The sequence below is a fragment of the Medicago sativa genome, chromosome 5 (assembly GCF_051527215.1).
Source record: "Medicago sativa cultivar Bolivia chromosome 5, Bolivia_mono, whole genome shotgun sequence".
Taxonomy (NCBI): Eukaryota; Viridiplantae; Streptophyta; class Magnoliopsida; order Fabales; family Fabaceae; genus Medicago; species Medicago sativa.
In genome coordinates this window covers 4,623,264-4,648,562 of record NC_140753.1, presented here as the reverse complement: position 1 = coordinate 4,648,562, position 25,299 = coordinate 4,623,264, and the positions used below count along the sequence as shown (strand labels likewise).

Here is a 25,299-nt window from a genome sequence, read left to right as displayed (position 1 = left end):
GTTGGAGTGTGTGACGCGCTTCATGCTGAAATGTGGGGCTTGTACCTTGGTTTGGATATGGCTTGGCGAGAACATATTCCACAACTCATTGTGGAAAGCGATTCTAAAACTCTTATTGATATGGTTACTGGTAGTTGTAAGTTTAGTGGAGTCATTCCCACGTTGGTGTGGCGTATTCGCAACCTTTTGACTTTAGATTGGCATGTACAGTTTCGTCATACTTGGAGGGAGGGTAATCGTTGTGCTGATTGGTTGGCGACCTTTAGCCTTTCTTTAGACTCTTTTGTTGTTACTAGATTGGAGTATTCACCTAGTGAGCTCCATAAGTTTCTTTTTGATGATTTTTATGGGACTTGTTTTCCTAGACATGTTCAATCAGTTGTTTAGTTTTCTGGTGGGACTTTGACCCTCTTTTGTAAAAAAAAAAAAAAAATACATTTAATAAATGTGTCAATTTGCATGTGGAAGATTTATTATTTTTAACCGTTGATTAAGAACGCAAGGGAAAAAAAAATCCCTTTCAGGTAAGGAAAAGGTCGGAATAGAAGTGAAGAAATTCTGTACAACTTTACTAGTCAAATGCAAAAGAACAAATTTGAGCAAAATGAAGTGAACGTTAAAGAGAAAGACTTTTATGACAATTAAATAACCAAAAGGAAAAATGTTTAAATAGAATATTCAACATGGCCAAAATCCCCAACACAACAAGCAATTGCAACATGGCAAGAATCAGTTTTCTATCCCACATACATTTTTCTTAAAATAGAATATTCATTCTTTTTTTTTGTTTGTTACAAAGATAGAATATTCATTCAATTATACAATGTTTAAAAAAAAAAAAATCGTAATGTATAAGAATTGAGAATAATTCCTAAAAAGGAAGAGAATGATTTATAAATGTTTTTTTTAGGTTAGTTTTGTAGACATAATTTGTAAATGTAAAAAGTGATTAGTTTTTAGATGTTAGAAGTGATTAGTTATGTATAAGGTAAATATTTTGACCATTTAGGCAACACATTCCTAGAGTCAACACATAATAGTTCCAATATTAATACAAATTTTGATTTTGATTTTGATTCTCGATTCAACGATCACGAATATGTCTTAAAAAAAAATGTGTGACTGCAGTCGATCCATGTTGAGTAGCACTTGATATGATTAACTAATTTTATTTAACAAAAATGTGATTAACTAACTAAAGTTAATTAAGAGGAATTCCAAGTAAAAGTGTCGTAAAACGAAACGGATAGATTGAATAGAAGCAAACTAATCTCCACCAGAAAACTGTACTACAGACAAACAAACACAAAGTACTTGACTCTTTCATTTCCACTTATTTCTTGTTCAATTTAATTTGGTCTTCCCAATATTCCTAACTCATTACCTATCTTCTCTGGCATAGTTATTGTGAAGATAGTGATGGTGGTGGTGACTTGGTTGGTGGGGAAGATTAAATGCTGGGCTACACATACTGGACCTACACAACAGAGAGGACATGAAGGTGCCCTTTTGGACCATGAAGTAACTCTCTTGTTCACAATCACATACACAAATTTGGGAAAATTTACATAGTTAAAAGGGTATCATTGCTTCATAAAGTAATTTTTATTTTAAATAAATAAATAAATAGAGAGGCAAAGAGGAGGAAATTAAAAAACTCTAATGCACGTGGTTCAAACCTTCAGTTGTTGGCAATCTCTGAATTTAATTTATACATGTTTGTTTCATCACAAAACCTATTACAAGAAAATTTATTTATATCTCACCTGCTTCCTTTCCAGCAAAGCTACAGCCACCATTTCCACCATCTTAATTGTTTAAATTTCATTTATTATTATTATAATTATTATATATATATATATATATATATATATATATATATTAACTAAAATATTTTCTACTTCTCTTTAAAGTAATTGAAATTCATTAGATTGATTGTTTTGAACAAATATTTTCTTATATGCATCAATCAAAAATCAAATTAAATGGTTAAAGAATCAAATACACCATCCGATTTTATATATATAAAAGCAAATAATCATTTTTTTCTATAACATATATATATAGTACATAATTCAATAATTTTTTTTTTCTTCTGGTCTACCATTTGTGCAAGGTGTACATTTTTACATTTACTCCCCCCATTCCTCATTGCCTTCCATTCTTTCTCTCTCTTCATCTAAGACAACTTAAAGCTTCCATTTTTATGCTACCCTTTACAACCCCACAAAAGCCAAATCATTTTTTTTAACACACAAAACATTCTAGAATCTTTGTTCTAGATGATTGATTGAGGTAGAAGAAGTAGATATAATGGGTAGTAGTAGGGGTGTTCGCGGTGCGGTTTGGATCGGTTTTGAGGCAAAATGTCAACCGATCCAAAATAAAAATCACATGCGGTTCGGTTCGGTTTGGATGAGTATTCTAAAAAAATCCGAACCGAACCGATCCAAATATATGCGGTTTAATTTGGATCGGTTTTTGGATGTCCAAAATGCAAAATATATTTTTTTATTTACTCTTTTTTGAAGAATATAATTTTTTTATTAATATTAATATTACACAAACACGGTAAAATAATAGGTTTGATGCAAAATATATTAAAAAAATAAAATTATAGTATGAAAATTATCGATTATTTTTGAAACATATGAAGTAATAATAATATAGATTAAATTAGTGCAATGTATAAGATTAAAATTTAACAAACAACATAATAATGCAATCTATAATACTAATAAAAGAATAAATAAGTATTAATATTTATTTTTGCGGTTCGGTTCGGTTTGGTTCGGTTTTGAAAAAGTGATCCGAAATCCGATCCGATCTTAGCGGTTTTTACAAAACAACATCCAAACGCATCCAAGTATATTCGGTTTTTTGCGGTTTTCGGTTTTTTTGGATCGGTTTGCGGTTTTATTTTGGATCGGTTTGGATTTGAACACCCCTAGGTAGTAGTAGTAGTTTGGTTTAAAGAACTTCACTTTGTTCAAGCTGTCATTTTTCTCTCTCTCTCTCTCTCTCTCTCTCTCTCTTCTTCAATTTCATTTCAGTCCTCTTAATGAGAATGCTACATGTTGGTGACAACAATATTGATGTTTTGTTTCTCATTGGACCGACATTTTACAAAACCTTAAACGTTGTAACTGAAAAAACAACACAATAATGTCTAAACTGTGATCACAAATCACATTGTTTTGAGCATGAGAACACAGTGTCAAATTCATCTTTTTCATGCTCTATTCTGCTTCATTCTCTGCTTGTTTTGGTCTATTGCAACGGTTTCACCAGCTACTGAGAAAGAGATTTTACTTCAGTTCAAAGGTAACATCACTGAGGATCCACACAATACCTTGAGTTCATGGGTTTCTGGTGGAGACCCATGTCAAGGTTACACAGGTGTTTTCTGTAACATAGAAGGATTTGTAGAAAGAATTGTGCTTTGGAACACTAGCTTAGGTGGGGTGTTGTCACCAGCACTCTCAGGGTTGAAGAGGTTGAGGATATTGACATTGTTTGGGAATCGATTTTCGGGTAATATTCCAGATGATTATGCTGATCTTCACTCATTGTGGAAGATCAATTTCAGCTCCAATGCGTTATCCGGTTCGATCCCGGATTTCATTGGTGATTTGCCTAATATTCGTTTTCTAGATTTATCAAAGAATGGCTTCAATGGGGAGATACCTTCAGCTTTGTTTAGGTACTGCTATAAAACTAAGTTTGTTTCTCTTTCTCATAACAATCTTGTTGGTTCAATTCCTGTGTCTTTGGTGAATTGCTCTAACCTTGAAGGTTTTGATTTTTCTTTCAATAATCTTAGTGGTGTTGTCCCTTCTAGACTATGTGACATTCCTATGTTATCTTATGTATCACTGAGAAGCAATGCCTTATCAGGTAGTGTGGAAGAGCACGTTTCTGGATGCCATAGTCTAATGCATTTGGATTTTGGTAGTAATAGATTTACTGATTTGGCTCCATTCAGCATCCTAGGACTGCAAAATCTTACATATTTCAATATATCCTATAATGGGTTTGAAGGACAAATTCCTGATATCACTGCATGTAGTGAGAGATTAGTGGTCTTTGATGCTTCAGGGAATAATTTGGATGGGGCTATTCCCTCTAGCATAACTAGATGCAAGAACTTAAAGCTCTTGTCCTTGGAGTTGAATAAGCTGAAAGGGAGTATCCCAGTTGATATTCAAGAATTGCGAGGACTATTGGTTATCAAATTAGGTAATAACTCGATAGGCGGAATGATTCCTGAGGGGTTTGGCAACATTGAACTGCTTGAATTGCTGGATTTGAACAACCTAAACCTCATCGGCGAAATTCCGGCTGACATAACAAATTGCAAGTTTCTTCTTGAGCTGTGAGTTCTGCTGTAACTTTCTCAAACTGTTGTTTATTATCTTGATCGAACCTCTGTAATGTGAATCAAATATCTGTTCATTCTTTCGTGTTGCTGCAGGGATGTCTCCGGTAATAACTTAGACGGTGAGATTCCTCAGTCTGTTTACAAAATGACAAATCTTGAAGCCCTTGACATGCATCATAACCAGCTCAAGGGAAGCATCCCTTCAAGCCTAGGAAACCTATCAAGGATCCAATTCCTAGATCTATCACATAATTCATTTTCTGGTTCAATCCCTCCTTCACTTGGAGATTTAAATAACTTGACACATTTTGATCTCTCATTCAACAATCTCTCTGGTGTCATTCCTGATATTGCAACAATACAGCATTTTGGTGCACCTGCATTTTCCAATAATCCTTTTCTCTGCGGTGCTCCTTTAGACATCACTTGCTCTGCAAACGGAACAAGATCGCCATCTTCACCTCCTGGGAAGACTAAACTTCTCAGTGTGTCTGCTATTGTTGCCATTGTTGCTGCAGCTGTGATTCTAACTGGGGTTTGTTTGGTGACCATCATGAGTATTAGGGCCCGACGTAGAAAAAAAGACAATGATCAAATTATGATTGTTGAGAGTACACCTCTAGGATCAACAGAATCATCAAATGTTATAATTGGAAAGTTGGTTCTCTTCAGCAAAAGTTTACCATCAAAATATGAAGATTGGGAGGCAGGCACCAAAGCATTGCTTGACAAGGAGTCGTTGATAGGAGGCGGATCGATTGGTACAGTCTACAAAACCGATTTTGAAGGTGACGTCTCAATCGCTGTGAAGAAGCTTGAGACTTTGGGAAGGATCAGAAATCAAGAGGAATTCGAAAATGAAATTGGGCGACTAGGAAACCTTCAACACTGTAATTTAGTTGCATTTCAAGGTTACTACTGGTCCTCTTCAATGCAGTTGATTTTGTCAGAGTTTGTTTCAAATGGAAATCTCTATGATAATCTACATGGGCTTGGATATCCTGGAACCAGCACAAGTAGAGGCAATAGGGAATTATATTGGTCTAGAAGGTTCCAAATTGCACTTGGAACTGCAAGAGCCCTTGCCTATCTCCACCATGACTGTCGCCCTCCGATCCTTCACCTCAACCTTAAATCCTCTAACATACTCTTAGATGAAAAATATGAAGCCAAGTTATCTGATTATGGATTAGGAAAGTTGCTACCTATTTTGGATAATTTCGGTCTCACCAAGTTCCACAATGCTGTTGGATATGTTGCACCAGAGTTGGCTCAAAGCTTTAGGCAGAGTGAGAAGTGTGATGTTTACAGTTTCGGCGTCATTCTTTTGGAGCTAGTTACAGGGAGGAAGCCTGTGGAAAGTATAAACACACATGAGGTTGTTGTTTTGTGTGAATATGTAAGAAGTTTGTTGGAAACTGGCTCAGCTTCAAACTGCTTTGACAGGAATTTACAAGGACTTGTTGAGAATGAATTGATTCAGGTTATGAAATTAGGGCTAATTTGTACTTCAGAGGATCCTTTAAGAAGACCAAGCATGGCTGAGATTGTTCAGGTCCTTGAGTCCATCAGAGATGGATCGGAATCTCATTAACCAGTAAGAGTTTTTCCTTGCAACTCAGAGTTAGAGTAATTGCTTAATAATTACATTCTTCAAGGTCTATGTGGAAGGAGATCCGGATCGACACTGGTTATTAGGGGGGGAAGGAGAGGATGAAAATTCTTTTGTATTCATTTTTGTATTACCATTTTTTTTTATATAGAATTTGTAACATTGCAATAAAAGGCATTTGTTCATTCCATTGTTTCAACTTTCAAGTGTTTTCAGGGGAGAAACAAAACAAAAACTACCTACGATTTGAATCCTCTTTGCTTGTTTCTTTCTTCCCTCAATATTGTCTTTATTCGTTAAAGGTTACAAAGGAGAGGACGCTTTTTTGTAAACAAACTTGCATCAGTTCATGAATGTACTCGGGATTTATGCACATACTGCTTAACTTGATTGACTTTCAACATGGCCAATACCCGTCCTCTTGAGCAATATACAAAACAAATAAACAGGTGATTATTCCTGAGTGATGTCAGATTCATCACAAGAATAAAGAATCAATAAACCAATGAAATTTGCAGAAATAATTGACGCCACGTCAACTTGTAGTCTCGAAAATTCTCCCGATTCGTTCCATTACTACAGGAATATCATTTTCAGTCAATGTAGTAAAACAAAAACGGAACCATCCTGGTTCAATACAGTGACAAGAGGATCCCGGAGTAACATTGATCTTAGCTACATTCAGCAATCTGTCCCAGAGCTCCAGTTCCCCCTTTTCACTATAGGAACGAATGAATCTACTCATGTCAGCCCAGCAGCAAAAGCCACCACTGCTTCTGGTGCACTCAATTCCCAACTGCTCTAATCCTTCCACAAATGCATTATACATTTTTTGCAGCCTCAACTTGTTAGTCTTTATGAGTTCTTGAATAAACCTTGTATCTGAAATCATGGTAATAAGCAATTGCTGAGTTGGAGCAGAGACAGTTGAGAATTGTGCCATTTTTTTGGAGGCATCCACAACATTCTCATTATAGGAGTAGATAACTCCTACATTAAAACTTGGAACATATAGCTCATTTGCCAAATCAAACACTATATGAACTCTGTCCCGATCATGATCTTCCGCTTCCATGATTTCTGCCATGCTCACAAACTCTTCGTTTCTATAAGCAGAGCCTCCAAATATTTCATTAGAGATTATATGAATGTTCTTCTCTCTAGCGAAGTCCAGAAGATCAAGTAGTGTTTCTCGATTTAATAATTTGCCAGCAGGGTTCGAAGGGTTTGATATTATGACTCCACGAACTTTTTGACTACGTTTCTTCGCTTGGTTGAAAGCTTGGTCAAGTGCAGTTATGCTTATGTTGAAGTCATCAGCGCTGCGACATGAAACATATACTATATCCACCCCAGATCGCCATTTTACGGCCTCATCAAAGCTGCACCATAGGTTTAAAACTATCATTATTGCCTGCAGAAGAGTAGATAACTAAACAAGGATTTTGGAGATATGAAATTGACAGTTACCCAGGACTATGAGGCGTGGGAACAAGGAATGCATTTCCATTATCTGCTAGGCAGAAGCTTAGAATTTCAATGGCAGGGATAGCACCTGCAGTTAGCACCATATGTGAAGGGTTGAAGAAAACTGGTTTTTCCAAAACTTGAGACATGAAACCAGCCACAACCTGTATGATTCGAGAATTAAGATAGAAACAAAGGCTTTGTAGCGATGTAGTTAAAAGAGCAACTTCAAGTGAATGCAAGGCATGCATAGCATATGCCAGATAGATAGAGAGGACACCCATCTATATATAAATAAAATTATTAGAAGTCCCTCCTAGAAAATGAGATGACTACACTCAGCTTTTGAGTTAATACACACCTTAGTAATAGTATGCATAAAACTAGATTATAAATAGATATGAGATGACTAAAAATGTTATGCACACCATATTCGTGCAACCACACATTACAGTCTACGACCGCGACATCTATCTAGCAAGCTTTAAGATCCTCATATTGGATCAAATAGTCCATGGTCTTCCAACAGATCATGGACCATAATTTTTGTTTTTATTTTGTTTAACATGGCCTAAAAATCAGTTTAATATTTGTATATAAAATGACATTGAAATAATGGGTTAGTTTATAAAACTAAAATAACTAGGAAGATGTGTTAGATTATTCTTATATAATATATATTAGTGTTAAAGATGGTAAATTGGTAATTTAGTTTTTTAGGCTTTTAGTAGTATTTATAATCTAGTTTTCATTCTATTGTATTCTTCTCTCTTCATCGTGGATTTATGAAGCACGGACATTGGACATGACACCTATATATGTATTGTCCGCTACATATCAAACATCGAACATGTCTTCAATGTGCATATACTAATTTGAGATAATAGAAGTAATCGAAAGTAATCACATGTGTCAAATTAGTGTCTGACAAGTACAAACATTGAACACACCTTCAATCTAAAATGCTACATAGCTTTGGATGCATGCAGTTAACAAAATGTTACTCTAAAAAGTTATATGAAATAAAACCAAGATAAAATTGATTCAATCTTGAGTAACAAGTTGAATCAATCAGGAAGAACAAAGGCACAAGATAGGAAGTAATTACCCACCACTTTGAAGTCCATGAATCCATGGTAAGTAGCAAGGTCAGTGATACTGAGGCAACCACAATTTGATGGTGTCCCTAGTATAGCAGCGCTTCCATTGTGACGAATCCATTCTTCAATCAAATCCACACATAGCTACAACAAACAAGAACAGTCACAAATGCAATCGTAGCTTTAAAAATAACATGAGAGAAGCCATAAAACACTGACACACACTGGACACCAAACACGATACTAACACCTCGACACTAATGGTAATTTAAAAAAAATGATATAATTGAATATAATCACACGTATCAGACTCAGACACATGTCGAACACCGGGACATGCCTACAGAGAAGAGAAAAGGAATAATAACTCACGGTGTTTTGGGCTAAACCAAGTTGAATAACACCATCAGGATTATGAATCCGATGATAGGGATTATCTGCGACTTTGTTTAAACCAACGTGATAAGGAGAGTCAGTTGCGATTATGGAATTGACCCGACCCGAAATATGAACGGATGCGGTTGAGCCTCTGACCCGAGCTGAGAGAGAGCGTGACAAGGCGGGGGGGAGCTCCGGAGGCGGAAGGTTGTTGGAAGGAGGAGATTGGCGGTTACGTGTCTTAAAATAAAGCTGAAGAAAGTAGAAAAGAGCGCAAGGAATAACTGAACCCCAAAAAAGTCCCCCTGTTCCTTGGACAACTCCTTGCAAAGGCACTATAATTTTCATCTCATTCCCACTAAACCATTGCCAACTCACTTGAGTTTGAGTTTAAGTTTATGTCATATTATAATATAATATTTTTTTAGTTGAGTCTCGGACTAATCAAAGTTGGGACAAATCTTAAAAATTTAGATATTATCGATAAACAAGGTTGTACTAACTAACTCTTTATCAATTGGATCAACCTGAGTTCGCTGTTGTGTTTTGGGTGTTGAGATAGGAATAGAAGGATGTGATGATTTATGTGTCCATTTCATCTCTTATTCTTTTTTATCTGATGCGGGTCCTTGTTGGGGTATTCTACGATATTTGCCGCTCATTTTAGTCATCAGTTAACTAGTATAGCTGGCTGGCTGCACGCTATCCTCCTCCAACCATTCCAAATCCAACCTTCTACTAATTTTTGGCATACTTCCTTCATTATATTTGTTGGATCCTGTTTGTTTCCATGCTGTATTACATATAGTACAGCCATTTTTTGTATTTTCAACTCATGCATGTGCCTATTGGTCTATGCACCATTCAATCGTGCTTTCATTTGGCTAGACGGGACAATTTAAGCATCAGCTCGTGTCATCATAGCAATGAATGGAAGTAATCTAAATTTTTGAAGAATAAATTGTCCTGCAATTCAATAATCAATAGTCCTGCAATATAGCAGCTTAGTTCTAAAAGGCCTTTTTTTTTTTTTTTACTAGAATAGAAATATCCATTAATTTGCATTGCTACAATACATTGAAATCAACATAAGTTCAATTGAAAAGAATGAGTATGGAAAAAACTCACATCATTAATAGTATTAATAACATAAAATGATAAAATATCTAAAAAAAGTGACAAAATCGAAGTGATATAATTTATAAAGCAACTTTAATTATATTGACTTAATCCACGGCCCAACTATCAATCACCAATTCTAATTTCTAAGGATGCTTTGCATTAACATTAGTAGGATATTTTGTGGCACCTCCTGACCAAAAAATACGTGGTTCAAAATAGTCCCTTAAGAAAAAAGTCATAAATACTTATCGACAATTAGGCACATTATCTAAATGACGTGTCAACATCTTAAACTAAGTTAATCCATACTCCCTCCGTCCCGGAATATCTGACCCATTTACTAAAAAAAATGTGTCCCAAAATAATTGAATCATTTCAATTTTCAATACAACTTTCATCATTCCCAATACAATATAACTCTAATTAATATTACTTTCATCATTCTCAATTCAATATATTCCACTTTCCCCTTTATTTATACATTATTCTTAATCTGTGTGAAAAACCAAACTGGCTCAGATATTCTGGGACTGAGGGAGTACATTAGTAGGATATTTAATGATGTATATAACTAATGTAAAAATGTCACTTATGAAACGATTTTTCTTTTTCTTCTTCTAGAGAATCTAAATGTAAAACTTACACATAGTAAACGGTGAGAAGTGAAGATTGCATGTTGGAACTTAGTCTCTTCATATCAAATATTCATATACTAACATTTTACCATATGAATTGTATTTAAAGGACTTAAACAACTATACCTTAAATTTAAGCATTTATAAGCTAATAATCTAATTTATCCACTCTTAACTAATGATTTTGATTAGCAAATACATGTGAACTTGATATCCATTGTCCAACCAATCAATTCCCAATCTCAATGTTTATTTTGTGGCACCTCACTAATGGCTACTCCGGACAAAACAAAATGTGGTTAAAAATAAGTGGGTTAAATATATTTTTTTGTCTGTAAATATTTCAATTTTTTGTTTTAGAGCATTTAAAAGTTTTCTTTAACTTTTAGTCCCAAAATTTTTAGAAAAACTAAAATGAAAAGTTGTATATTTATAAGGACCAAAAACATTTTAACTCCAAATAAATCCTTAAAAAAGGTCTCGAATAGTTGTTGAAAATTACAAACTAATACTATATACACGTTAATATCTCGACATAGTTCTATAAATAAGTTATTTTCGAATGTCTTTTGTTACTTTGATGATGTGTAGTGTTATGCTATGGTGCTCACATGACAATTAGTAATTGTTGTCATGGTGTAAATAGCAGGGTCGGCTTAAGGGGCTGCCACGAAAGCAAAGGTATTAGACCCCTGAGTTTTTTAGGCCTCGTATTAGACCTCATATTTTTATCTTTAAAAATATTTTCGTACGTAAAATTTCGTAAACATGTTCACTCGAAGTTCAAGTGGTATGCAAATGAAGAGTTATAGTTCATGTTGTAAGTTTGATTTCAATGCTAGGTATTTTATTGGTTATTTGAACCTTAAATTATTTTTGCCTTCAGATTTCTTTCAATTGAATTCGATGTCGGTTATTTTAAATATATTAAGACAAGTAGTGTGTAATTAAAATTTGTAAAAGTAAAAAATCAATTTATATTTGTATCATTTCGATATTATTTTGTTATTTTATGATCTCTAACAATTGGTAAATAAAGTTTGGGTTGTGTTAACCGGTGCTCCCGGGGCACTGGTTAAGGTATCTAAAAAAGGAAAAATTAAATTAAAAAAGACACTTTTTTGACTTTTGAGAAATTGATTACACATTTTTCGATGCAAAAGTTACTATATTTGCTCCCTTAACCAATGCCCCCGGGGCACTGGTTAACATTTCCCATAAAGTTTATATTAAATATTATTTTCAACACGCATGCGTGCGTGCGATATATATCTTGTGTTTCATTTTCTAATTTTTATGTTCTGTTTCTCATGTTTTTCCTCTGTTTTCCTATGTCTTTTTTTTTTCTTCAGGTTTATCACTTTGTTGTTGTTGCTTGTAACACCCCGTTTTCCCAACGTAAAAATTTCATAATTAAAAATTAGAGTAATTCAACTTTAACGGAATGCTACACTTCTTAAAAATTCATAAACTGAATAAATAGAAATTTATTCTTCAAAATCATTTAACATAAGTAATTCAAAACTTCGTAGCGAAATTAGTTCATTCAACATAAAAAGTCTTTGGCACGCAGGCCTCATCATAAAAATCTCAAGTCTTGTTCAACATTTATTCATAAAAATCCATAAGTAGTACGTAAGGAATAGAAATAGAAGACATAATCTCATCCTGTTACGTATCAGAGCACCTAAGACACACTTGTGAGGAGTCCACTCACGACCGCAACTAATCCTGGTTACCTGCAAGTTACCCATACGAAGAGCAACATTTCCAAACAGAGGGGTGAGATTTCTCAAACAATAATATTAAGCATATAAATCATATAAAGTACATTCAACAACTTAAACATCTTATAATTCGTTAATCATATCTAACAACTTAAACTTCCTTAACTAGTGTCATTAATCTTCTTATATTGGTCGTAAAACTATCTTAATACTAATCATAAACATCTTCATATATTATCAATTACTAATCTTAACATCATCATATAACATCAAATAATAGTCTCCAACAATCATCACATAACATCAATATTAATCACAAACGTCACCACATTTCATCAAACATTATTTATAAGCATCAACACCTAATATCAAATATAATCATAAGCATAATCATGTAATTTCAAATAAGTATTATTATCAAAACATAGCATTACCGAAATCAACTTCATAATCAAATTCGTAATCAACTTCATATATCAACATAATTATAACTCACGTGACATCTTATCATAAATCATTCGTCTTCATTCATCATAGCACTTCATTAATAACTTATCAATCTTAACAACTTGACATCTCAACATCTTAACAACTTCGACTCGACTATGCAACTTCTACTTCTCAAATCATCTTAAATCATCTTAGACATCTTCATTATGCATGTGGTGCCACCAGGGCATTAAGCGCTCTTATCTAAGGTCATAAATGACCTGTCGGGCATTAAGCCCCCATCTCTGACTATGCAACGACACAACTCTAATGCAACGACATAAATTTCGTACAACTTAGACAACTTCATAAACATCTATGACATCCTAACATCTTGACATCTTGATAACATAACATCTTAACAACTTGATGACTTCATAACGACTCGACGACTTAACAACTCTTATCATCTTAACGTCTTAACATCTTAACATCTTAGCATCTTGACAACATATGGATCACATAAATAATTCATGTCTTATCATAATATAACAATATCAAATGATAATAAACAACATCTTAAAACATCATATTCATCAATCATAAACAACTTCATATAACATCGTATTTAAACATCAACAATAATTCACTATGTATCTTTGTAAAAACATAATAAATTATCCACAACATATTTTCATGTCAAACCAAAGCTACTGGAAAGATATCACAAATATCAACAACTTTCATGTTTACAACAAGGATCAATTCAAAACAGAAACATATGAACAAAACGCAAAAACATGAAACAGAGAATGTTGTCACCGTACAATTTGGTTAAGACCTCTCTGTAGTATTTTCATCATAATTCAAAGACCAAACATCATTTTCACGTCAAACCAAAGCCACTAGAAAGCTAACAAAATTATCTAAAACTTTCATGTTTACTCCTAAGACCAATTCTGTACCGATCAATACCAGTTTTCATTTTAAATTTGGAAAAGTTGTGCTGAAAGTCCATAAAAATTCACTGTGACCTACGTGCAGTAATTTGACCATAACTCAAGTTCTATAAATCATTTTGACTTGAGACCAACGACATTAGAAAGCTAACATCCATACCTACAACTTTCGTGTTTACACCTAAGACCAATTCCGCACCGATCAATACCAGTTTTAATATCAAAATTCGGGCAGAATGCAGATTTTCTTCAAGTTTCACCTAATCTCATGGTGCTAACCTCAAAACTGATTCTAATTATCATCCTAATGATTATCTAAGGTTTGTACACAATTTCTACATCAATTCAACAAGTTTTCATCATATAATCATCAAATCTCTCTCAAAACCCTAATTCTCAAATTCTCACAAACTCTCCCCAACTTGTTAGATGTAATCTAATGATTTAACAACTTAATATTAATGGAAGATAGTCTCACCCTCACCTTAGATTAATTCCTGAATCAGCAGCAGCGTTCTTCTTTCCCTAAGTTCTTCTCCTCTTCTCTTGACTTTTCTCTTCTCTTCTCTTCTTTCTTGTTCTCCTCTTTTCCAAAAAACGGTTTTTGGTAAACTCTTTCTAACCTAAGCTTCTCTATTTATAATACTAAAGTATTCTTCTCAAATCTATTTAGGCCCAACAACTTATTCTTCTTTCTATTCTAACCTCCAATTTTACTCACACTAATAATCCTCATATTCTAATAAATAATATTTCTCTACTAAATATATAATAATACACCAAATAACAAATATATATCTATAACAATTAACAAATATATTATGCTAGTAAATACCAACATATAACATAACAAAATATCGCTCAACAAAATATATTAACTAAATTATAAAAAGACATCTAATCTCAACAAATCATATATCCCTCATATACATCATATAAATATATAAATATATTCTAAAACTAATTAAAATAATTAAATAAAAAGGAGGGCGTTACATTGCTTATTTTTGTTGTTCCGGTCGTGGTGGTGGATTTTGCTCCACCACCATATGGACCTTGCTTAGGATATGGAATTCCTTCCCAAACTCAGCCAAAGAAGGGAGGAGGAGGAGAAGAAGGACTCACACTCACTAGATTTCTTCATATCCTATTGTTCTTCTTTTCGTTTTTCAGTGCGGTTTTAATCTTTACAGAATGTATCAGTTTTATTTCGGTAAAGGAAAGGTTATGCGTGAGAATAGAGTTGGTGTGATTTTCACTTTTTAGTTATAACTTTACTAAAAGACATCTTCATAAAAATTAGTTGGTGTCATTTAACAAATGCTCATAGAATAACTTAAAGGTGTCTTCTAGCAAAACCCACACACACATATACTCCCTCCGTCCCTGTATGTAAGCTCTCTTTGTATTTTTCACATTTCTTAAGAAAAGTTGTCAATGTAATTAATGTGTCTGTTTTGTGTGTTAATATTACCAAATTGTCCTTTGTTTGTATGTGTATTAAATATGATTTTTCATATTTCAAGACAAGTTAGTAGTATTAATTAGGGGTATGTTTAGAAAAAAATAATAAATGCATCTAGTAATTTGAAAAGGGGTTTACATTTAGGAACAAAAATAAAATCAAATGGGTGCTTAGATATAGGGACGGAGGGAGTATGTGTGTGTGTGTGTGTATATATATATATATATATTAAAAAGGTCGTGCACTAACGGAGTTGATTATAGCAGAAGAGGATATCCTCTCGCAATGTAACAAACCAAAGTTTGATTTCTAGCCGACAAAATACTCATATTTATTTAATGTCTAACATACATCATATTAAATTACTTTTGACTTAGGAAACTTATGATTTTTTTTTGTTAATTTTGTCTTATTCTCTCTAAACGCACTTAAAATGTCTCTATTTAAATTTCACTTTCAGCCTAAAAATACATTGGGGCGACCCTAGTAAATGGTATCAATGTCTCAACATTTTGTACTAACTTAATATACTTCAACATTTTATACAAAATAATAAATATATTTATTAATTTGTATAAATGTTTATATTTAAAGAGTCTTGTTAACGAGTATCCTTGAGACACTATTTAACATTCTAAATTAGAAAATTATTTTTTTAAAAAAGTCAAATAATTTAATTTCCAATGCATTTTTATAAAAAAAAGTTACATTTAAGTCCCTCAAAGAGTACTTCGGAAACACTCATTACCATTTTTCATATTTAAAAATAGGATCATGGTAATTTGTACCTTAAGAGCACAAGTTAAGGAACTAAAAAAGTAATAAATAAATTTTATATTAAAAATATAAATTCTTAAACTTTCACATCATTGAATACACAAATTCCAAAATAATACTTATATTTTTAACTTACTCCCTCCGTTTTAAAATGAGTGTCGTTTTAAGTGTTTACGCACATATTAAGAAATGCAATGGTTAAAAGAAAGAGAATGATTATTTTACCAAATTATCCTTATTAACTATTGGTTAGTTTTAAAAGTAATACTTTGGAAGTAGTGTGCAGAGTATTAATTGGAGGGTACAACTGAAAAGAAAAAGTTATTATTGCATTGGAAACCGAAAGTGACATTCATTTTGAAACAATTTTTTTTGGCTAAAACGACACTCATTTTAAAACGGAGGGAGTATTAACTTGTTCCTCAAGCGAATAAGTTAAGTAAAACTTTTTTTAAAAAATATTTATAATTAAGAATGAAGAAGTATTTCCCACAAAATGATGCTTTGCTCAGGCAAGTGGACCCACCCACCTTGGTGTTCCTTTGCTCAAGTAGCAATGTCAATGAAGCCTTAATAATAGGGACAATGTTGCGAAAAAGAATAGCAGATGCGCCGAAATTGCAGAGCGATGCACAATGGACACAGAACAGAATGTGAGCAGATCAGAGAGTGACCACAAAACAAAACCCACACAAGGCATAAAATAAAATTAGAAATTCAATATATCCAAACAAAAGGGTAAATCCGTCCATCTATCCATAAAATTCAAATTTTGTATCGTTATTAGTAGTCGTTACACAATTTCTCATTTCTCACAGGTCCCGGCGCAACAAGACAAAAAACAAAATGCATTACCCAATGTTAACATTAGACTTTAGACTTCATCAATTTAATTTTATTATTATTATATGATTAGATATATTACTAGATTACGATTTCCATTTTTTAATCACATTAGATTTCAATTTTAGTTTAGTTTTTAAAGAAAGCGTTATGAAATTTGAAAGAAGCTACTACTACTACTACTGAAATGGAAAACAATGTTGGAATGTGGAAGCAAGAAATCATGATGATGGAAATAGAAAACGAAGTATTTGATTCATCTGAAACTGATCTTGATTACGAATTCGACGCGCCTCGCTTCTTCGATTTCACTGCACAACAAGAACAATCTCTAACTCAACTTCCACAACCTGAACGCTGGTTCGAAACCGCCGGAACTTATCCTCCTTCTCGTTCGTTCTCTCATTCAACTTTTCTTCTTTATCTCTCTTTCTTTAAATAACCGATCGTCTTCATCTTTTTTTATATTTATCGTTGTTCTTCGGTTTCAGCATTTGCGGCGAATCTTGTGATGAATGAAGAAGTCGCGTTTGCAAATTCAAACACCGTTCATCTTCATCCTAAACCTAAAGTTTTTCAACATTTTGGTATTATTATCATTATTATGCATCTGATTCAACTTTTTTTACTTTATTATTATGATTATTTTCGAATAGCTTTATAATCTAACTGGTTTTTACTTGATTAGGTTCCAATTCCGTGAATGCGAGTGAAAAAATGTCTGGATTATTCGGAGGAGTTCATCAAAATGTTGTGCAACCAGGTAATAAATTTCATCAGAAATTAGTTTTTGTAGAAATTTGCATTTTATAATCCGTCACGCATGAATTCACTAATTGCATTGTGATAACATTGCGTTTGCGAATTTCTTTTTTCAAATCCTAATCTATATGGTCCTGTTTGGATAAACAACTTATTTTTAAGTTTATAGCATAAATGCTTATCATATAAGCTTGTGTATATTATAAAAGATAAAATAAAGTCGAATTGTTTTCATATAAGTTGTTTTCATCAGCTATCCTGGAGTGATTGTGAAAATAAGTTGTTTTCGCAAGTTCTACCGAATAGTCTCACTCTCACAAGTGCTTATGACAATAGATAAGCTCAAATAAGCCAATCGTAATAGGAGTTTGAGGTGCTCACGCAACTGTTTGAATTAATATCTTGTGCCATGGCAATTTTTGTTGTAAACTATAGTTTTTTTTTTCCCCTTCTTTTTTTCTTTTCTGATAATTCATTAGATTCTGTTTCTATTATGTTTTTGAATTTTTATCTACATATCTGTATCTGTTCTGATAGTCTGTATCTCAATATTTCATTTTAAAATTTGAGTGTTTTACACTATTTCCAGGAATGACCTTTAACAGCAGAACAATTGGCGAAGGTTTGAATTCCAAGTCTAAATCTGCTGTGGTGAAGCGTTCATCAACGCTGATGAAACCTACAGCTAGTCAGTTGGCTAAGCAAAATCGGCCCCCTCAAATTGTTGGTTCAAGGTGATTATTGAAGGAACTTCTCCTGTATCTTAGATGAAAAGACATGAACTATTATTATGGAAAGCTAAAGAGTGAAGCAACACTCGATTAACAGATTAATTTGCAAGCGTTTGAAATGTTACCATAAATGTTGTACTATTGCATTGCTTCCTTACTTTTTCCTTTTGATACTCTGGCCTCTGTTGAACTAGTATGGAAGAAGTTATGTAATCTTTGGATGCCAAATGAACTGCATTTCCTTTCGTCATTTACAACTTCTGTTGTTTTCAGGTTTCAGAAGGTACAACAAGTGCATAAAAAGGAGATTAGTGTAGCTAACTCTTTGGAGATAGAGAGTCAATCTACCAAGCGGCAGAAATTAGAGGGTGGTCTCTTGCGCAAGGTCAGTAGACCCTTTTTCCTCTGATAGATTATGGATTATTAGAATTAAAATTGGCCTCATGTTTGATTTGTAGCATGGAAATACTTGAACCATTAGATTAAATGGAAAGTTAGATAAGTCTTTAATAATATTGTTGATTTTCTATTCATTTTAGACAGCATTTGAAATATTTACCACATCTTTCCTGTGACAGGTTGGTGATGTGAAGCAACAAGCTAATTTTGTCCACAAGGCACCTAAGAAGGTATGAATCCTAATGCATTATACAAGTACTTCCTTATTAATATTAGATATTAGTTTGTGCAAACCTGCCAAATACATTTCATATGGCTTGCATAGTGCTTATGTTGTGTCCCATTACCATATATATCATATTGAGCACTTTTTGTCATCCATTACTTTCTATTCCTACTGCATTTTGTAAACAGATGACATACAATTGTAATTCTGATAGAATACTTCTATTATGGGTGGAAAATTTACTAAATAATGGTTTGTTAAGTAGAGTTCTCCATTACAAATTGGATTAGCAAGAGCAGTTGAAAATAATCCTTTAGACAAAGTGCCGTATATCTTTTGAGTGTCAAGTAAAAAATTTCACATGATGGCGGTCTTTAAATTTGTATACACTTGCAGATTGTAGCTGCTGATCAAAACGCTGGATATTCCAAGCCCAAGATTACGCTTCCTAGAGTGCCCGAGCTAGAAACATTCCATAGAGCACAAAGGACTAGGTTTGTTATTGTGCTGTTCGGTGAAATTTTTAATTAAGCTGAATTTTCTTCCTCATCTAATGAAGTAAGGATATTGTTTGTGCTTTCCAGACCTAAAAATGCTGCTGAAGCAGAACACTTGACAGTGGCTGTACCCAAATTCAAAGCACGGCCAATAAACAGAAAAGTGGGTATTTTCTGTAGATAAATTTAGTATTGTTAGGTTAATTTTGGTATGTCTTTTTTATCCTCTCCTCTAACTATTTATGCTCATAATCTAGATTCTTAATGCTCCATCATTACCTCTTCATAAGAGGACCCCTGCACGGTTGCCTGAATTTCAAGTAAGCTCTTGAAACTTTCATAGTTCATTCTGTTTTATCACCATTTTATGATCCTGTTTATAAAGAGTGGAAAGATAAGTTCTAACTTTCTTGCTTACTAAATTTATATGATACGCTGAACCTAGACATAACGAAAAACATTGTGTACACATTAATGAGTATAATTGGAGGTCAGTTGAACCAAAAATTAATCACACAAACAAGTTTATTCGGCACTCTTTATCCAGAAGCTCACATTTGTTGTCTTGCTTCTAAGGAATTTCACCTCAAAACATCGGAGAGGGCCATGCAGCACACATCTGCTACATCATCATCTACACTTCCATGCAATGATTCTGATAAGGTTAATTGAGTTTGTACAATTTCAAGTAGTAACATTTGTGTTTCTTTGCATAATTTTGTACTGTCAATGTTATTCGATGTTCTTATACCCAATTTATATTGAACTACATTGGTTTTGAAATCTCTGGGAGACTGATTTTTGCTGTGTGCAGGATTTTGACAAAAATGCTATGTTTTCTGGTCCACAAAATAGAATCAGTAATTTGAGAAGGTAATAAATGCCATGATAAATGACAGTTCATACTTGATAGTCCGTGAAACAATAGTACTAATTTGAATTGCTATCTCTGCACAGGCCATCTGTGATGGGTGCTCCAAAGCATGATGGATTGGATTATAGTCATGGATTCAAAGCTCGACCATTTAATAAGAAGGTAATCAGACACTGTAAAAAAAAAATTAGGAAGAAGATACTTAGACTTCTGTTTTCTGCGCTGCTGCTGATTGAATTATATTTAAAGGGTGCATGTCAGATCCAAATTGTGTGCAGTCATTATCTCGCAGCCACCGCAGTCAGCACATATAGGTGGTTAGCTCAAGATTCAATGGCTCATATTCCAACATCACAAAATCAGATTTGAAATACAAAAATGAAATATGAACCATCTGATCTTGATCAACAAAATTCACAATGTTGATTTTACATGAAATTACTTCACAAACATTATTTCTATTGAGCTAAAGTTATCATTGTACTAGGCCTTCAAAAAATAAAAAGATTTATTGTACTTAAAGTCGATATAAGTTAAACCTTGTAATAAAAGTATTATCGTTATATGTGTTTGTTATTCTAATAGAGTATGATAGTTAAATGAACTATGATCATTATCATTGAAGTTGTCTAGTTCTCGAAAGGTGTATCAGAGAAGATGGAAATTCAGATAAATTTCTAATAGAATTCTTTATTTTTCTGTTATTTGTATCAAGTAGAATATACCTTTCTTTTCTTAGTTATATGTTTGATCCGCTGTACTGTATAAATGTTGTGCAGATACTTTCCAGTAAAGGAGATATTGGTGTTTTCCGCAACATTAAACAGGAAACCACTGTGCCAATGGTGAGTTGGTTATCACTTTGTCACCCCTTGGATGGAAAAGTTTAACGAGATCACATGTTATGAATTATGATGTTACTTTAATTCGTACAGGAATTCAATTTTAGTACAGAAAAGAGGCTTCAGCATAACCCACCAATTGACCTCTTTAGTAAGGTGAATTCATACTAAGTTTTTCTTTAATCATTCTCTGGTTTGTTGTAATTTCTTGAATTTATTAGATCCCACTTTGCATTATAAATTCCTCACTTCGTAACGATATTTAATTTCACAATTCTCATTCATTCTTCTTTTTTGAAATGTAATCAGTTGTCCCTAACATCTGGAGCCCAGTCAAATAGTGGTTCTAAGGTGAAACCAGGTCCTCATTTCAGAGTGTTCAAGGTTTTCCTTCTATAATTTTAAATTTAATGTGAGAATTTTGGACTACTTTTCATTTCTCTTAGTCATATTGAGTTATTTCTTTTTGGGTGAAGGATTTAAAAGAAAACATGGGAAATTCCTTTCATCTGGACCAAAAGGTAAAAATCTATCCCTGCCTTAAAAATATAACAATATCCATCCTTGTTCTGTTCCTCCTTTAAGTTTAGTGAAACATCATATAGACATTAAATGTCATCTTTGGCTGACAAATGATGTAGGAAAAGCCTTTTATATTTGGAGAAAAGCAAATTCAGAGAGGGAGTGAGGGTTGCATCAACGAAGCTGGTACAATATTGAGTCCAAGGAGGTATGCATAGTTGGTGCTACTGCTTTCATGTTTGTTCAATTGGATTTGTTATTTCAATTCTTTACTGAAATGCTTCAGGAACCTGGGAATTCGGTGACTGCCAGGCGACAACTACAATCGAAGCAATTTGCAACAAAATTTAGTTATCCGCAACAGAATTTTGCCGGCTAACTAGAGAGCCGATGGAGACGTAACAAAACCTAATAGTGCCCAACAACTCTTCTTAGATTATTCTTTCTGTACAAAGAATCATACAAAATTACTTTGTTAGGACAGAAGTGAGCATATATTTCTAAGTGATCGCTTGTATCTTGTACAAATACTCCTAGAAAGTGGAACTCAGGTCCACTCGGGGTTTTGTTTTTAACAAAAAGTTCATGAAAAGTAATGACTAATCACTGATGAAAGCCATGTAAGTTTTCTTTCCTTCATGTTATGAGAGTAAAAAAGTAAAAACATTAAAAATATGAATGAGTTAAAGGACTAATCTAGTACAGTAAAACATGTGGCGGTGGTGGTACTCAAACTTCATTATAGTATCTCCATAGTAGTATTTGTAGAAGAGGAATGTTAAAAACACTCTTTTTTCAACATCCGTTCTAACACCGACTCTTTTATTATATGAAATTCATGCAAGTTTAATCACTTTACACGAGATCCATTTTTAAAATGTGGGATCCATAATAACTTCGCCCAATAAGAAAGTGAGTTATAAAGAGTATTCATAACACTTCTCTTCGCACAATGATGCTCATCAATAAATTCACAATACAATTAATGACTATGGTTTACACACTCAAAACTTTTTTAAGTTGAATTAAAAGAATAATATTTACATAATGAATTTAGAGATCTAAGTTGTAATCCAAATCTCAAAATAAAAACATGTTTATAAATTTACCTCCGCATCCTTAGAAAGAAAGTAACACAATTCTAATTAAGGAAAATGTTGTATAAAGCGAAAAGTTTGTTCACGACCGTTTAAAACACTCCTACCTTTATTGTTGCTGACCGCCATGTTAGCAAGTGGGGGCACCTTTTTTTTGTTACCAAAGCAATTTGCAATCCGTGAAACATTCGTAAGATATTTTCTCGCGATATATAGCAACTTCCTTCAATCAATCTATTAATCTATGTTTATGTTTTTAAATTCAACCACGAGTGAAACAGATTTGTAAAGAATGAACACGGAAATAGTTTCACAACTTCTAGCTATCTATTTGATTGAACATATGCTCAGCTTCTAGATACTAGTTCTTCGCATAAATCAAAATCAAACTCTACATCTTAACCTTTTCTAAAGCTTCTTCATCCAATTTTTCTATAAGCTCCTATAAACTTACAAGTTTATTTTATTTTTAAAAGGAAACAAATACTTATATCTGATGAGAAGAGCTAACAAGTAGTAAGCTAGATACTAATACTAATTAAGACTATAAAACATGTTTATATTCTTAATGTCACTTGACTATCAATGGAAGAGGAGATAAACCATACACAAACTAACTCAAAGCTCGGAAATGAACCAAAATCATTGTTGTAACGATTGTTGATGTTAAGGACTAAAAATGACCATTTCTAACTTTTGAGTCATAAAATCCAAAACAACTTACATGACTAAAACTAACATTGTTATATTTATAGATATCAAGCATATATTTAAACTTTAATAACACATACCTAAAAATTAGAATTGTGTGCATTAGAAACGTTACGTCTTTTCTATTTGGTCTAAAAGGCTCATTACTTCTTTTAGAAACACTAAATGAACAAATGAGAATCATTGTAATTTTTTTTCCAAGAAGAACCATTCATTGCAACTTGGTTTTTATTTTCTTTTAAAAATCTGAACTTCTTTTTCTTCGTAGATTTTCTCCATCAAAGACAATCATATTTGAATACTGTCAATAACTTGATTCGCTGTGTTGTGCGAGGCTACATTAGGCTTATTCCTATTGGTATCAATGATATTGTTATCTCCCAGGAATTGTAAGATTCCTCTTTGTGCAATTTATGTCTTGTTCTACACGCCAATAATGTAATTTGATATTTCCCTTATAATTTTTGGGTTACTGTAGGACTCTATACAAAAAAAAGGTAATGATGTGAACTCTTTCCAAATGAATTGTCACAAAGTATAATACAACTGTACGTATTTTCAGTAAAATTTCTTAATATACACATGCTCCAATTAAATTTATTAATGTGAACGTGGAGTACGTTCCTGAACTTAATCGAATCGAGCTTTTTTTAACTGACCAAATGTAATAATAGAGCCTTTTTTCACTTAATGTAATAATAGAGCTAAGAAGAAGAATTTGTGTCATTCACGTAAACGTACATAATTTCCAGTGCTTAGCTTATACATATAAACACTACAGTACTGTTGATTAATTGAAAAGAATTTACTACTAATGCAAGGAAGAGACAACACTAATGAAAATAATTCACCACTTAATGTGCATCTGAAGTGCATAAGAATTTTTTAAAAGAATTTTACGACACATTAAAACACATAATATATTCCCTAAAAAAAAACACATAATATATTAGTAAAAAAAATTACACTCCTTCAAAAAAAAGAAAGTACACATTATGTATTACACTTAAAAAAGACACAAACCAGCTAATTTTGTTGATTGTATGGTATGACTTACTTTATAAAGTAACCCTTCATTAATTGTGTAAAAGATAAACTTAATCAAATTATTGGACTAAAATGGAAATAAACACTGGCAAAAGACGAATGTTCGAGAAAATCGAGTGCAATTCTTGAAAAATAATAAATAGTCGGGAAAAAAATAGTTAGATGTATAATTATGGGAAGAATTTTTCTATCATGTGCAAATTTGCACACATTAATAAGTTTAAACTTTTAAACTCTCAATTTTTTGATGAAATCCATGAGTTTCATCACTTTATGTATGACCTCAAAAATAAGACTTACATTGATTTCACTCAATAATAAAGTAAATATTAAAAAGAGAGTATTCTTAACACTCTTCTAAAACGAATAAATGTTAGTCCATGAGGTGTAATCTATTAGAGTTTGATAATATAAGGGGCCAAGTTTAATTCCCTAAAAACTGTTGTCAAATATTCCATAACAACACTATTAATAATTTATTCCTTTCTCAATTTTGTTTTTTAAAATCTTCATTGTACCATGAAGAGATTTCCCCTATTTATACTACTCGTAAATAATATTATATAGAATTTCTTTAATACAATATAAAATTTGTTTTTTTTTTGTTTATAACTTTTCCAAGCTAAAAACAACATATAGCAATGTTAAGAGATATGTCCAGAAAAATAGATGTACCATGTGCAACATAGCTATTAG

The 25,299-nt window shown here is 32.8% G+C and overlaps 3 protein-coding genes across 3 annotated transcripts; 2 read left to right on the top strand and 1 right to left on the bottom strand.

Annotated features, from left to right (window-relative positions):
- The first annotated feature begins 2,150 nt into the window (after positions 1-2,150).
- Positions 2,151-6,192, top strand: LOC146919347 (putative LRR receptor-like serine/threonine-protein kinase At1g12460). Its single transcript, XM_085712693.1, has 3 exons — positions 2,151-2,317; positions 2,952-4,375; positions 4,475-6,192. The coding sequence occupies exons 2-3, from the start codon at positions 3,204-3,206 to the stop codon at positions 5,973-5,975; spliced, it is 2,673 nt and encodes an 890-aa protein (XP_085568819.1). The 5' UTR covers positions 2,151-2,317; positions 2,952-3,203; the 3' UTR covers positions 5,976-6,192.
- A 166-nt stretch (positions 6,193-6,358) lies between these two features.
- On the bottom strand, positions 6,359-9,324 carry LOC146919346 (1-aminocyclopropane-1-carboxylate synthase 6-like). Its single transcript, XM_085712694.1, has 4 exons — positions 8,933-9,324; positions 8,573-8,704; positions 7,464-7,624; positions 6,359-7,375 (listed from the first exon to the last, which is right to left on the bottom strand). Exons 1-4 carry the CDS (start codon positions 9,284-9,286, stop codon positions 6,529-6,531), a joined length of 1,494 nt encoding a protein of 497 aa, XP_085568820.1. The 5' UTR covers positions 9,287-9,324; the 3' UTR covers positions 6,359-6,528.
- A 7,373-nt stretch (positions 9,325-16,697) lies between these two features.
- LOC146919345 (Cell cycle regulated microtubule associated protein) lies at positions 16,698-22,363 on the top strand. The gene is made up of 18 exons (XM_085712692.1): positions 16,698-17,287; positions 17,387-17,482; positions 17,584-17,658; positions 18,247-18,391; positions 18,662-18,773; positions 18,967-19,017; positions 19,410-19,507; positions 19,598-19,673; positions 19,768-19,830; positions 20,087-20,173; positions 20,325-20,383; positions 20,468-20,546; positions 21,164-21,229; positions 21,320-21,382; positions 21,536-21,610; positions 21,703-21,747; positions 21,868-21,956; positions 22,035-22,363. Exons 1-18 carry the CDS (start codon positions 17,083-17,085, stop codon positions 22,051-22,053), a joined length of 1,503 nt encoding a protein of 500 aa, XP_085568818.1. The 5' UTR covers positions 16,698-17,082; the 3' UTR covers positions 22,054-22,363.
- The last annotated feature ends 2,936 nt before the right edge of the window (positions 22,364-25,299 follow it).